At 48.3% G+C, this 12,498-nt stretch overlaps 1 protein-coding gene across 1 annotated transcript in view; it reads right to left on the reverse strand.

Annotated features, from left to right (window-relative positions):
• Positions 1-3,310: 3,310 nt before the first annotated feature.
• Positions 3,311-12,498, reverse strand: part of TTBK1 (tau tubulin kinase 1) — a 103,847-nt gene continuing 94,659 nt past the window's right edge. The window contains exons 14-15 of the mRNA XM_051613983.1: positions 6,101-7,695; positions 3,311-5,890 (exon numbers count right to left, since the gene is read on the reverse strand). Coding sequence (XP_051469943.1) covers positions 5,464-5,890; positions 6,101-7,695 — 2,022 coding nt within the window. The 3' untranslated portion in view covers positions 3,311-5,463. The remainder of the gene's footprint in view (positions 5,891-6,100; positions 7,696-12,498) is intronic.

Below are 12,498 nucleotides of genomic sequence, written 5' to 3' on the forward strand. Positions count from 1 at the left end.
ACAGCAAAGCACCAGCAATCCAGGAAGTTCCTGGAATGCATTGATGACAACTTCCTCCTCCAAATGGTAGAGGAACCAAAAAAAAAAAAAGTGCTTTGCTGGACCTTGTTCTCACCAACAGAGATGGGCTGGTTGATAATGTGGGACTTAATGGGAAACTAGGCTGCAGTGACCATGACATGGTTGAATTCAGGAAGGAGCAAAGCAAGCTCACTACCCTCGACTTCAAGAGAGCAGATTTTGGTCTCTTCAAGACTCTGCTTGGTACGGTACTGTAGGACAAAGCCCTGGAGGGCAGGGAAGCCCAAGAAGGCTGGTTCATATTCAAGGATCACCTCCTCCATGCCCAGGAGCTATGTGTCTCAACAAAAAGGAAGGCAGGCAGGAGAGCCAGGAGGCCTGCATGGGTGAGCAAGGAGCTTCTGGACACAGTTAAATATAAAAACAAGGTATACAGAGAGTGGAAGCGAGGCCAGGTATTCTGGGAGGAGTACAGACAAGTTGTCAGAGAAGCAAGGGCTCAGGTAAGGAAGGCCAAAGCACAGACAGAATTGGACCTGGCCAAGAATGTTAAGAACAACAAGAAAATTTTCTACAGATATGTCAACAATAAGAGGAAGATGAGGGAAAATGTGTGCCTGCTTCAGAAGGAAACTGGACACCTGGCCATGCAGGATATACAGAAGGCTGAGGTACTTAGTGACTACTTTGCCTCAGTCTTCACCGGCAAAGGCTCTGGTCACACCATCCAAGTTAGAGAAGGCAAAGGCATGGACTGTGAAAAGGAAGATCTCTCCACTGTAGAAGAAGAGCAGGTTTATGACCATCTGAAGGACCTGAAGGTGCATAAGTCCATGGGACCTGATGGGATTCATCCACAGCTTCTGAGGAAAGTGTCTGACGAAGTTGCAAAGCCTCTGTCTGTCATATTTGAGAAGCCATGGCAGTCTGGAGAAATACCCACTGACTGCAAGAGGGGGAACATAACCCCCATTTTCAAAGAGGGAAAAAAGGAAGACCCAGGGAACTACAGACCAGTCAGTCTCACCTCTGAGCCCAGCAAGATCACGGAGCATATCCTCCTGAGGGCTCTGCTACAGCACGTGAAAGTGAAAAACAAAGGGGTGACTGGTGACAGCCAACACTGCTTCACCAAGGGCAAATCCTGCCTAATTTGGTGCCCTTCTACAATGGGGTCATGGCATTGGTGGGCAAAGGAAGAGTGACTAACATAATTGATCTGGACCTGATCAAAGCTTTCAACACTGTCTTGCACGACATCCTGGTATCGAAAGTGGAATGAAGGGATCAAGTGCACCCTCCGTAAGTTTGCAGAGAACACTAAGCTGGGTGGAAGCGTCTATCTGCTTGAGGGTAGGGAGGCTCTGCAGAAGGACCTGGACAGGCTTGACCGATTGGCCAAGGCCAATGGCATGAGTTTCAAGAAGGCCAAATGTTGATTCCTGCACTTTGGTCACAACAGCCCCAGCAGCACTACAGGCCTGGGGAGGAGTGGCTGGAGAGCTGCTCAGCAGAGAAAGACCTGAGGGTGCTGACTGACAGCTGGATGAACATGAGCCAGCAGTGTGCCCAGGTGGCCTAGAAGGCCAACACCATCCTGGCCTGCATCAGAATAGTGTGACCAGCAGGACCAGGGAGGTGATCCTGCCCCAATACTTGTCCTTGGTGAGGCTGCACCTTGAGCACTGTGTGCAGTTCTGGGCACTGCAGGATAGGAAGGACATTGAGGTGTTGGAGACGGTGCAGAGAAGGGCAATTGGGCTGATTAGAGGTCTGGAGAACAGGTCGTATGAGGAGAGGCTGAGGGAGCTGGGGCTGTTCAGCCTGGAGAAGAGGAGGCTGAGGGGAGACCTCACTGCTCTCTACAACTACCTGAGAGGAGGTCGTGGTGAGGTGGGTGTTGGCCTCTTCACCCTGGTGACCAGTGATAGGATAAGAAGAAATGGGGTCAAGTTGCAACAGGGGAGGTTCAGGCTGGATATTAGAAAAAAAATCCTTCATGGAAAGAGTGGTGAGGCATTGGAACAGGCTGCCCAGGGAGGTAGTGGAGGCATCAACCCTGGAGATGTTAAAAAAAGGGATAGACATGGTGTGTCATGAAATGGTTTATTGGTTCAGGGTTGTAGGGTGGATGGTTGGACTTGATGATCTTGAAGGTCTTTTCCAACCTTGATGATTCTATGATTCTATGATACATATTCAATGGATGGAGGACTCATTGGGTAAGGAACTGGCTGGATGGTCACACTCAAAGAGTGGTGATCAATGGCTCGACGTCCAGATGGAGACCAGGGAGCAGTGGTGTTCCCTAAGGTCAGTTCTCAGACCAGTGCTATTTAATATCTTTGTCAGCGACATGGACAGTGGCACTGAGTGCACCCTCAGCAAGTTTGTGGATGACACAAAACTGTGTGGTGAGGTCGACACACTGGAAGGGAGGGATGTCATCCAGAGGGACCTTGACGGGCTTGAGAGGTGGGCTCGTGCAAACTGCACAAAGTTCAACAAGGCCAAGTCCTGCACCTTGCACCTTGGGGCAGTCCCAACACAAAGGCTGGACAGAGAACGGATCGAAAACAGTCCAGAGGATGACGTGGGGGTGATGGAAGACGAGAAGCTCAACATGAGCCAGCAACGTGCATTAGCACGCCCAGAAAGTCAACTGTGTCCTGGGCTGCATCAAAAGAAGTGTGGCCAGTAGGTCAAGGGGGATGATTCTCCCTGCTTACTCTGCTCTTCTGAGACCTCCACCTGTGTCCAGTTCTGGACCCCCCAACATAAGGACATCAAGCTCCTGGAAAGAGTCCAGAGGGCCACGAAGATCATTAGAGGGCTGGAGCTCCTTTCCTATGAAGACAGGCCAAGAGAGTTGGGGTTGTTCAGGCTGGAGAAGAGAAGGCTCTGGGGAGACCTCATAGTGGCCTTCCAGTACCTGAAGGGGCTACAGGAAAGCTGGGGAGGGCCTTTTTACAAGGCCCTGTAGTGAGAGGATTAAATGGATTAAAATGGTATGGATTAAAACTGGAGGAGGGGAGATTTAGATTAGACATTAGGAAGAAATTCTAATGGGTGTGAGGCTGGTGAGACACTGGCACAGGTTGCCCAGGGAGGTTGTGGATGCCCCATCCCTGGAAGTCATCAAGGCCAGGTTGGATGGGGCTCTGAGCAACCTGGTCTAGTGGGAGGTGTCCCTGCCCATGCAGGGGGGTTGGATCTAGGTGATCTTTAAGGTCCCTTCCAACTCAAACCATTCTATGAGTCTTTGAAATTAATAGAAGCGCCACTATGGTTCATATTTCAGGAAAGAATCTGTGTTTGTGTTTATTCTGTTTTCTAGTTTCTAAAAATGCAAGACATATTTAGGTTGTAATTAGACCCACACTTCAAACTCCCATGAATTGTTGGTGGCAACATCAGCTCAGTCCATCAAGCCACTCCACACAATTGGAGTTCCCAGTGCTTCTGTGCAAAGACAAGGAAATGTTTCTAGGCTAGAAGCTGTGCTTCTTTGCTTCTTACTTTACCAGGGTGAACAATGTCCATGGAAAACAGCAAACACTTTGAGCAAGAAGAAATACATTCTTAGCATTGGCAACATGGAGACTGTCCTATGAAGAGGTAATTCCTTTCACCTATTTCTAGCCATTTTCCTGTTCAAATGTCCAAGGAGTACCCTGTTCTCCCAGCCAACCTGTCACAGCTCTGATGCTCCTTCCCAGAACAGTTCCTGTAGATTTTAACAACTTCAGGATTCCTCGGAGTTGATGGCCATCAGTATGACTGCATCTATGTTCAAATGAATCAAGATTATTACTGTCCCGATTCCTCTACAAGCTTTGTTGTCTGCAAATAGTAAATATTTGCAGCTGGTGGGAGCTGTGGGAATGTGGGTACAGAGCAGCCGTGTTTTTGTTCTGGCTTTTTCAAAGCCTCTTTTAGGCATGACAATGGTATGAAGCCCAAAGTATTTGGGTCTGGAGTGTTTCCCCCTGTGACCTGCAGGAAAAATGTTGTGACTGCTTCAAGATCTCATCAAGCTCAGACAGGTATCAGTCCTCCTGGTTCTCATTTTCAAACCTTCCTAATTAGTCTGGGGGCTAAAAAAGTTGGTTGATTTAGTTCTAGCTGAGCACTAAGCTTTTGCTCTGATAATATTATTTGAAGAGCACAGCCCTTGCTTTTTACGTTCATATTGTTCTCACGAAACGCGTGGAAGAGCTGAACACCAAGAAGAAAGACATAAACCCAACTTCTGCAAATCAACCCACCCTACTCTTGGACAGAAATGCACAAGGTACCCACAGCGTGTCAGCAAACCTCTCCTCGCAAAGCAGCAGCTTTTGAGTAGACTACAGGATAATAATTTCCCACCCTGCCATGTAGGGGAACTTTCAACCACGGTGCCAAAGTTAACAAACACCAAAAGCGTGACAATAAAGCACAAGGAATTTAGGTGCAAGTGGCACCCAAGCTAAAGGCATCCAGTGACTATTCCCATCTTCAGGATGGAGCTGTGTTTAGTGGACTACGTGTCTGTGGCACCAACCACACTCAGGTCAAGAGGAAACACCCGTGTTGGGAGATGTGGTCTCCACAGATCACAGTTTGGTATTTGAGACAGAAGTGGCTGCAATGTGCTCCCTTCTACATCCATTAGCAAGTGCTCTTGATTTCCTAGCAAGCTGTCAATACACTCCTACTTCCATCTAAACACCTACCACACAGGCATCTGCTGAAAAAGCAGCAGTTACCAAGCAGCAATGCCAAACAGCCTCCTCTGTGGGACATGCAGGTAGGAGCATCTAGCAAGATCTGCCTGTCTCCCATTCACACCTGCATAGCCATCTGGAAAGGAGAGAAGGGCCCCTCCACCCTGCCCCTGCTCTTAGCACACCAGGATGCATCCATCCCTCTTGGCTAAGCTGGTGACAATCTCTTGCTAACACAGGTGGTAGGAGATGAGCCAACACTCAGGTAAATGGTGGCGGCCAAGGCTGGTGCTTTCCCAGAAAGGAGAGAGGATGGAGCTGCCTGCAGGATGGGAGCTCTCCTCCTCAGCAGGCCTTGCTCTCATCACCTCTGCTCCTTTTTTAAAAGCCAGGGCCGATGTTGGTGACTGGTATTGCAAAGAGAGAGAGGGGAATCCCTGGGGAGGGAGGAGGGTCAGGCACTAGGCAGGCTGCCTGGGTTGCTGCTTGGTGCTGTGCATTAGCAAGCGTGAGCTGCGGGCTGGATGTCTCTCTTGAAGAAGGCTCCGTGGCTCAGAGGCTCTCAGGCCCATGGGAGCTGATTGAAATGGTGTGGGGTGAGAGTGAGTGAAGCACTGAAGTACAGCTACTGCTATACACTCGTGGGTCCAGCATAGAAGGCTGTGCTGCAGCATCTCAAGTGTATACTATACGCAGAAGTTACCCAGTCTGTTGGGCTGGCAGAAGAAGATCATTATCTGGCAGCTGCCTTACTTTCCAGGGACACCTGCTTTCCTTTGGTTGCTGGACTCTGAGTCTGGGTTTTTCCTCTTTGTCGTTTTTTGGCCACACCAGGAGAGGGCAGGGAATCTCCTTTTGGCCCCAGGGCCTGAGCTGTGGGCTGAAGTCGGGGGGAAGGAGGAACTCGCTGAAGAGCAGTCCCTGACTTATGCTGTCTGCAGGGAGAAGGGCTTTCCTTCCGAGGTGGCAGCTGGCTTCTGGGAGAAGCACTGAGGTTTCTTGAAGGAACAACAGGGCTCCGAGGGGATGCACAGCTGGACCTCTGTGAGCTACTCCGTGGAGGAAGAGAAGTGGAGCTTGGAGAAGGAGGAAGCCGACTTTGTATCTGCGTTGTTCGGCACTCATTTGGGACACTTCCAGCTGATCTCTGTGCCTGAAGCCTGTAGGGGAAGAGAAAACAGAAGAGGAGAGGAGAGGACAGGAGAAAAGAGGAGAGGAGAGGATGAAGGGGAATTTCTGCAAGGAGCTCTGGGCTCCTGGCAGGTTTGGCATGAATGCTGCTGGGCAATTACAAGGAGTCTGTAGCACAGGCAGGGCTGTGCCTCCTTAATGCATCCAACATTTTGCAATTTTTACCACTTCCATCTTACCTGTAGGCAACAGCTGCATCCTGTGGGGAGCTACACAGCACTGCCCCCGTGACCGCTGTGGAGCTCTCGGACTTTGCTGCCTCTAGCGGTGTTTTCACTGGCAGGATGGGCCGAGGAATTCTGCTCTTTGTGCTTATGGGTCTCTCTTCTTTGCCCAGGAGGGCAGCCTTCTCCTTCCCGGCCTTCCTTGGGATGGAGTCGTCAGAGTCATGGGTGTCCTCCTCAGAACCAGTGGCTGATAGGGTTTCTGAAGCCCACCGCCTCTCGTCACTGGAGGATGCTGAGGAGGAGGCCCCTGAGGCCAGTCGAAGGAGGCGGTTTTGCCTCTTCTCCATCACCAGGCGAGCCAAGTCAGGTTGCTTTGCCCTCTTATAAAGCCTGTCTTTGGCCGAGAGTGAAGTTGAAAGGTCTGAGCCAGTGTCCTCCTCAGAGAACAAAATGGGTATCCGACTTCTATACCTGGAACCTAGAGGTCTCCTGGGGCCCTGCTGTGGTGTCTCGAGGAGGGTCTCTGTCCGCTTAAGGTGTTCTGCCGCCGATGCTGACTTCTCCAGGACAGGCTCTCTTGTAACCATCTTGCCAGGCTCTTCCAGATCCAGCGAGGCCACCACTTTGTTGGAGAGCTCTGGCTTGTCCTCAGGAGGCTCTGCCATGCCATTGGGAAGGGCCAGCTGCTCCCCCACTGTCTCTGAGGTGGTTTCAATGTGATTAGCTGAAAGTGCGCAGCTCTCTGTCTCCGCCCCTTCTAGCCCCGAATGTATGCTTCCATTCTCTACAAGCACCAGGTTGTCCTCCAGTTCTTCTTCGATAATGACCTTCTCAAACTGGCCCGGAGGGCAGTATTCCTCATGCCTCATCAGCTGGCCGCTGGAAGACATGACATTTAAGTGGGTCTTTTCAGCAATATGAACAAACGTGCGCTCAACTTTGGTAAAAGGGGAGGAGGCTGTAGCCACTGCCACGGGGGGCTTTGGTTCAGATTTAAGGACTGAGGACAGGGTCCCTGGCTCAGATACATCCAGCTGGCTACCCATAGGCTGCGGCCGCTCACTCTGAGGGGTCAGTGCAGCAAGAGTGCCCAGATCAACTTCTGGAGGCAAGTCTGTAGTCACCGGAGACTTTTTCAGATCACCTGGTGAAAACAGTACCAGTGTTTTTGAGCCTTCCTCCAGCTCCAGGTCCCCATCAGCAGTGGACGCTCGACCCTTGGATCCCTTCTGGTCATCAGCCAGGAGAGTGGACGGCGCGCACTCCTGGCTGCGCTCTGTGCTTTTTTGACTCAGGTCACTGCTGGAGCCACTGTGTATGTCAATCTCATCCCCCTCCTCCTCTTCCTCCTCTTCCTCATCTTCTTCCTCATCATCTTCTTCCTCGTCTTCGTCCTCCTCCTCTTTTCCATTTATTTCCAGGTAAGGTTCCAGAGGTTTGCAAGGAGCAGTCAAGACAACATTTGAGAAATCAACTTTCTTTATCCGCTGGGATACCTTAGGCTTTTCCCAGTAGTCTGACACATCTTTTCTGAAGTCTTGATAAGGCAAACTTAAAGGCACTGCCTTGGGCAGACCATTCATTTCAAATGACTTCAGCATATATGCCTGCAAGAAGACAGATGTGACAAAAGAAAAGGGTTAGTGTTCAGACATCGCATGGACACAGAAGACATAAGGATCAACAGCAGTGGGAAGCATCAGTGCAAATCATCTAATTGATCACACTTCTGAAACACATGCCTGAGCAGTGACCACTCTATCATTTGATTTGTACAAATCTCAGAAAGGAGAGATTCAAAGATACTTATCAATAAAGGAAAAAAAAAAAAAAGTGCCAAAGGAGTTCCTTTGTTAGCAGTCCTTAACCCTGACCCAAAAGAGCTGTTTGCAAGCAGTTCCTCAGGATTTTTCCATGTTTCCCAATCTTCTTCAGTATTTATATATTTGTTTCAGTAGTTATGCATTTACATATTCATTCCTTCCTTACTGGAACCATTCAGCAACCCTCTTTTATGCCCAGGCCACTCTGAGCTAGATAAATTTCCAGCTCACTTACCAGTACCATCCACCATTGTCCCTGGGGCAATAACCCTTGTAGTGTTCTTGTGTTCTCCTGTTGTGCTACTCATCCCTCCCTTCTTCTTCTGCGTCCCTGCAGCAATTTCTAGTTCTATATTCTACAGGCTTCTGCTTTCACTAAATTTTTCATCAAATATCTAATGGAAGTTGACATATAAAGTATCATTATTAGACTCTGGGGTGTCCAACTATGAAAGCAATGTGAGGACAGGACAGTGAGTGGAGGAAGTTGTTCTTGAGCAGCAGTCTGTGGCAGAGACTGCCTGTAAGGCACCAGAAGTAGGCTGTGAAAAGATTGCAAATAATACTAACAAAAAAGCAGCAGCTCACACACACAAACTTGACCACACTAGCAAAAAAGGGCAAAACAGATAGGAAACACTCATCGAAGTTTGGCCTAATTAACAATGGGTTGTAAATGAAAACCACAGCAGCACCCCTCTGCAAAATGGATTTACAAAAATACATTTAGGTCACCCTACTGTTAAGAGGGCTGGAAAACAAAAGCCTCTCCATAAACTCAACCAGTCGATAATGCATCACATGTTACCCTTGAAAAGTCCTAATCATGAACAGTACGGATCCAAACATCTCTCTTTTTCAAGTGGCATTTTACAGTGTCAGAGGCTACACAAGTAAACAAACACCCATTTAACTATGTGTGCTGCAGAACTGCCAACAGCCAGCACATTCACCTGGCTATGGGAACAGATCTTTTCATCTCTAGGGGGAGAAAAAAAGCCCTCAATAGCTTTTGAGTCCAATGACACAACTTCAAATTGTGCTGAAAATCGACATGTCATTCTGTGCAGAGCAACTGCCCTGTTAGTATGCCTGAAAAATGTAAGATGCATAACAGGGACATTTCAAATAGAGCTGTTATGCATGCTAATTAGTTGTTATCCATTTAGTATTTCTTTTCATATCTCATAAATTAAAATACAGGCCGGTTTTGGCAATGCATCTGGAGTCCAAAGTTTCTTCTCTTCTTTCATTAAAGCTGGAGTCTGGCCCTCAGGATGGCCCTGTACGGGCCTGATGTGGGCTTTTTCTGACCCACTCTACCTTTTGCATCAGGATGACAGATGTGAAACTTGGACTAGTAAGAGGGAGTGACCACCCTTTGCAAAGGAAATTACCCACTTGCCTTCTTCTTGCAGGCATTTCTTGGAAACCAGTCCATTCAGCAGCCTAAGATTGGATTCTGCCTGTTGGCTGGATTTGGTTTTCCTGAGAAATATACTTGCAGTGCCAGCCCTGAAGTCTTGATCAAACAGACGGCTTCCCCAGTGGGACTGGGACCTGATAAAGAAGCCCTGACCTACACCTTGCCTTGTGCTGAGCCTCCCACTGGAAAGAGTACCCCATCCACAACAACAATTCACCCGCTGCTCTACTTCACCCCATCTTCTAGATGCTGAGGTTGCTGGTACAGTCAGAGGATCACTGGTTTCTCTTTGCATATGTAAACCTTTACATCTCCTCTCAGCTCTTAGGGGCTTGTGTCATCTCATTTGCTTTCTGGTCAATGACAACTGAATCCAGTCTTGCAGTGCACATCCTATACAGGCCAGAAATACAGTTTTCATGCCCTGCAGCCTGTCCCACCAGCAGCTCTTTGTCCAGCAACCCTTCTTTCCTCAACAGTTCCTCCTTCGCAAGACAGGAGAAGTTTTTCTGAGATGAGATTGCACCAGGCAATAAGGTATGACATGGAGCTGGACAGGACGATGTTGCTGTAACAAAGTTCTTTCCTCCTTCTGCTCTGGTCCCTCTTTGCTGTCATTGAGTCATGCTGCAGATGCTTTTCTAACCACCATGTATTTCCACCTCTGGCTGTACAAATTCCTCATAGAATTTAGCAGACTGCCTGCCTGTCATTTTGTTCTCCCCGTGTATTTTCTATTTCCCTGCATGGACACTGCACTCTAAGAACAACATGGACTGCTTGGATTCTACCCACCTTTGGGAGTCTTGGACTGCTTAACCCGTTGCATGCAGTACCTCAACACTGCCAGAATGCATTCCTTAAAGCAACTTGATACTGTGGTTGTTTCCCACTGTAAATACACCTCAGAGAAAATCCAAACAGCATAAATATGAAAAATAATTCTGGAGGACAAACCCAACTAAAAACCTTGTTGGAAATGTCTCTTGGGTCAAATAATATTTGAACACATATTTTCTTATCTTCATCACTATCATCACCAGAAGCTGCTAACAAGGAAGGCTGTGCTAGGGCATCAAAGTCTGACACTGTCTCCACTGTTGAGTTCAGCAGCCAGCAAGTGGACACCCTGCAGTTTCCAGTTTGAACCCCTCACTACAAAAGCTTGGGTCCTCTCTTGACAGTCATCATGTGTCTTTTGTACTACAGCACACTGAGCTGCTCTAGGACTATTCCCCAAAGGCTGGAGAAGAACTTTTCTGCTCTGCTGTACCAATGGGGAGGAACTGTGGAAAGATGCCAGAAGATCAGGAGTGGAGAGGCTTAACCTGTGCCTTGAAATAGTAGAATAACAAAGGTGTAAGGAATCTCTGCAGGTCTCTGTTCCAACCTAGCCCCAAAGCAGGACCAACTTATAGATGGCTTCTCCAGCCCCTGTCCAGCTGAGTTTTTAGTATCTCCAAGGACAGAGACCCCACAACCTCTTTGGGACCCTGTCCTAGTGTTTAAGGCTCTTAAAGTTGAAGTTTTTCTTTATATCTCATTCCTGTATCTATTTTTTCCTTTCATGCAGCTTGTATCTATCACATCTCCTCCTTTCCCTATGCACCTCTGAGAAGAGTCTGGCATCATCCTTTCATCAGGTATTTCAGGAAGAAATAAGATCCCACCCCAATCCCTCTCTTTTTAAGGCAGTACAAACCCAGCTCTCTCAGCCTCTCCTCATGTCAATTTGGTGAGTAACTACTTTGGGTAACAATATGTATTTGGAAGGCAATAAATATCCCTGCTTTGCACAGAGGCCAAAGTTAGAATATAAAGAGGGAGGAGAGTCAAGAGAGAAAAAGACCTACCTGCTCATATTTGGCAGAAACCAGCCCCTTTACATCCATCTCTGCCCCTGAGCTCATGACCAGCTAAGTGGAGTCTGGAGGTTTGTCTTTACTGTAAGCTGGTGGAGTTTCAAATTAGCACTTCATTGGGCGGGACAGTCTCAGAGGAGATTTATATCACCCAGTATGGGCAGCTGCAAAGTTCCTGCATCCCAGTGATGCTGCAAATACTGCAAAAATCAGCAAAGTTGCAGTCTCCACTTTGCTACAGCAAATTTACAACCACGCATTAGAAGTTCCAGGTCCCCTTGCAACCAGGAATGCAGCCAGACACGTTGCTCTCATACAGCACCATGGAGCAGAGTCCCACTGGTGGGCTCAGGAGCAGCACTAGCACACGGCTTGTTAACATGCTCAGGTGTGTCCTACTCCATGCCAAGTCATGCACGAGTCTGCCCAGGTCACTAGAGCAATCAGGAGTGATGACAGTACCTGCTCTGCCTGTATGGCTTTCTGATAGTGTCACAACTGATGGGGGCGTGGAGAAGAGACCTTATAGCCTATGCCCTCCCCCAGCAGAGCAGTCTGTGGCAAGGCACAGAACGGGCCCAGTGTCCACCAGAAAAGCCTGTGCTCCTAAGCAGCAGCACCAACATGGGGGAAATGGAACAGATTTTGGCATGAGACTAATCCATTTTCCCACAGACTGCAGAACATAGGATAATCTCTCCCATCTCTTAAACATTGTGAGTGCAATAATTTGTGAAAAACAAAACCAACAACAAGGAGAACCCCCCAAAAAAACAATTAAAAAAACATCGGTACAGGGACAAAAATACACAATAGTTGCCTAACATAAACCCAGGAAATGCTGCATCTCTTCTGTCGTGGCTCTAAACCATGTCTCAGGCTGTGATTACCGCTAGGGCATCAGTGCATCTTTCTATAGTGTTTGACAGACACACACACACACCTGCCATGCACCAACATCCAACACCAAAGCACACTTTGAGGAGCTGTTAATGGATCAGATGGGATCTGGACTCTGCTCGAGAGAGACTCAGAGCAGTCCTGACTTTCCATACAATTCCCAGGAGAAAAAATTGACTCGCATATAGTACAACCCTGTAAGTCAGAGACCACAGCCTAATCTTAGCTCTACCCCCCAGATCATCACCTATCTGCAAAAACTGCTCTCTGCCTTTCAGGAGTTGGGTCTTGTGCTTCTCCTGCAAGGGGGTAAGTTTCCACTACCCTTTTCACAGGTACTAGAGCATTTCCATGCATCTGCTGCCTGCAGCCTCACTCTCCAGGCACTCCCAGAAAACC

This window comes from Apus apus, chromosome 3 (genome assembly GCF_020740795.1).
Source record: "Apus apus isolate bApuApu2 chromosome 3, bApuApu2.pri.cur, whole genome shotgun sequence".
Taxonomy (NCBI): domain Eukaryota; kingdom Metazoa; phylum Chordata; class Aves; order Apodiformes; family Apodidae; genus Apus; species Apus apus.